Source organism: Penaeus monodon, chromosome 18 (assembly GCF_015228065.2).
Source record: "Penaeus monodon isolate SGIC_2016 chromosome 18, NSTDA_Pmon_1, whole genome shotgun sequence".
Classification (NCBI taxonomy): domain Eukaryota; kingdom Metazoa; phylum Arthropoda; class Malacostraca; order Decapoda; family Penaeidae; genus Penaeus; species Penaeus monodon.
Window position 1 is genome coordinate 7,034,324 of NC_051403.1, and position 1,728 is coordinate 7,036,051.

Sequence of the window (1,728 nt, forward strand, 5' to 3'; positions counted from 1 at the left end):
ACCTTCTCCTTCTTCCTGTACTCCTCTCTATAATTCACCTGACTAGCTTCCCATGAAACGAATGATGATCGTATATATTTTTTTATCGTTTCCTCTCATACTAGATTTATCTTTTATTTTGTCCTGTTGAATGCATCAACGACACATGCTCTCTCTTTACTTTTTTCTGTAATATAACGGAGTATTGCACACCTCATAAACAGTAGAAGCAGAAATAATTAATCTGACTCTTGACTGTTTCATTCAATTTAATTCAAAAGGGGAAAAGCAGGTCATATGATATAGTCACATTTCCCACCTTGATAAGGTTATAGCACGAGGAAGAGGGCGGTGAGAGAGGCCAGAGGTTGATAGCAAGAGATACAGTACCATTTGTGGAGTCCAACACTCGGGCCAAGAGCCATGACTACTTTATGGTTCCTCATCTTATGGTAAGTGACGGTGATGGGAACGTAAAACAGTAATACGAGTTGAAAAGGATAAGGAAAACTGAACAAAAAAAACTTTAATTTCTACCCATGACGTTCAACGAAATAAATCATTACTTTTAAAGCGTCATCTCGACATCGGTACCTTATGAAATCACCCGCTCCAAGATCTACCAAGATCCTGAGTTGCCACAGGACGAGCTAGAAGCCAGATGCCGAGACAAGGAAGGGGAGATCTGTGGGTACTGTAAGCAGATGGTGACCTGCGATGTTTCAGGCCCAATAACAACTATGTGTGGCAAAGGGACGTGGTGCAGGTACTGTGTACATGATGTATGTACAGTAGGTAGAGGAATGTGTTCCCGCATAAGGTCTTTGCTATGTTTAAAACACTGAAATTGTGTTTTCTCACTGTCTCTTGGAAATTACGCAGTTACTTATTTTAACTGATTATGATAGTGCTGGATAAATAAACGTTTGAGACGGCGTGTTATTATGCCAGATTAGATATTCACATTGCTAGTTATTTATTCCCTTCTGCCGGTGATTAGCCTTTTCGCTTTTCCTCACCTTCCTGTCTTTGATCACTTTCCCTTTTCCCCAAAGAACTGTTCCCTCTGGCGTGGAGACTAATGCTGGATGTTTCTCGGAGTGTCCGGAGTGCGAGTGCCCCTCCTTGGGGCAGGATGGCCGCCTCTTCCCCGACCCCCTCGACCCACGAACGTACTTCGTTTGCGACGACTTCGCCCTCCGCGGCCAGCGCTTCTACAGATGTCCTCCCGGCTCGCACTTCGACGCGCAGAGCGAGGCGTGCGAGTTGGATCCTCCCACGACAGCAGCGCCTTCTACAACCACAGCTAACGCCTTGACCACAGCCACATCCACATCCTCGACCTCCTTCTTCAGCACCAATCCTTCTAGTACGCCCACCCCGTCGTCAGCCACAGCCTCCAACACCGTCGGCTTGACGACTTCTGCCACCGTGTCACCCAACGCCTGCTCGCCCGTAACAGTCAACTGCACTTCTGAAGGCGAGTTTCTTTCCCCTTCGAACTGCCAGGAATACTATAACTGCGAGTTCGACTCCTCCAGCGGGTCGTACCAGCCCTCGTGTTACAGATGTCTTGACGGAGAAGCGTTCTATCCCGGCTGGGGATGCCAGGACCCTCAGCACTTCGACTGCGGCGGAATGGAAGGTCGATTCCAGGAGGTGAGCGACTGCAGGAAGTACCACATGTGTCTTCTTGTGGGCGAGATAATGTATCACGAGGTCATCACCTGCCCGAATGGCCAGGGCTAC

The 1,728-nt window shown here is 47.9% G+C and overlaps 1 protein-coding gene across 1 annotated transcript in view; it reads left to right on the forward strand.

The window, feature by feature from the left end:
* The first annotated feature begins 339 nt into the window (after window positions 1–339).
* LOC119584841 overlaps window positions 340–1,728 on the forward strand; it is a 1,470-nt gene continuing 81 nt past the window's right edge. Inside the window, exons 1-3 of the mRNA XM_037933479.1 lie at window positions 340–431; window positions 554–745; window positions 1,035–1,728. The exon at window positions 1,035–1,728 is cut by the window's right edge and continues 81 nt beyond it. Coding sequence (XP_037789407.1) covers window positions 403–431; window positions 554–745; window positions 1,035–1,728 — 915 coding nt within the window. The 5' untranslated portion in view covers window positions 340–402. The remainder of the gene's footprint in view (window positions 432–553; window positions 746–1,034) is intronic.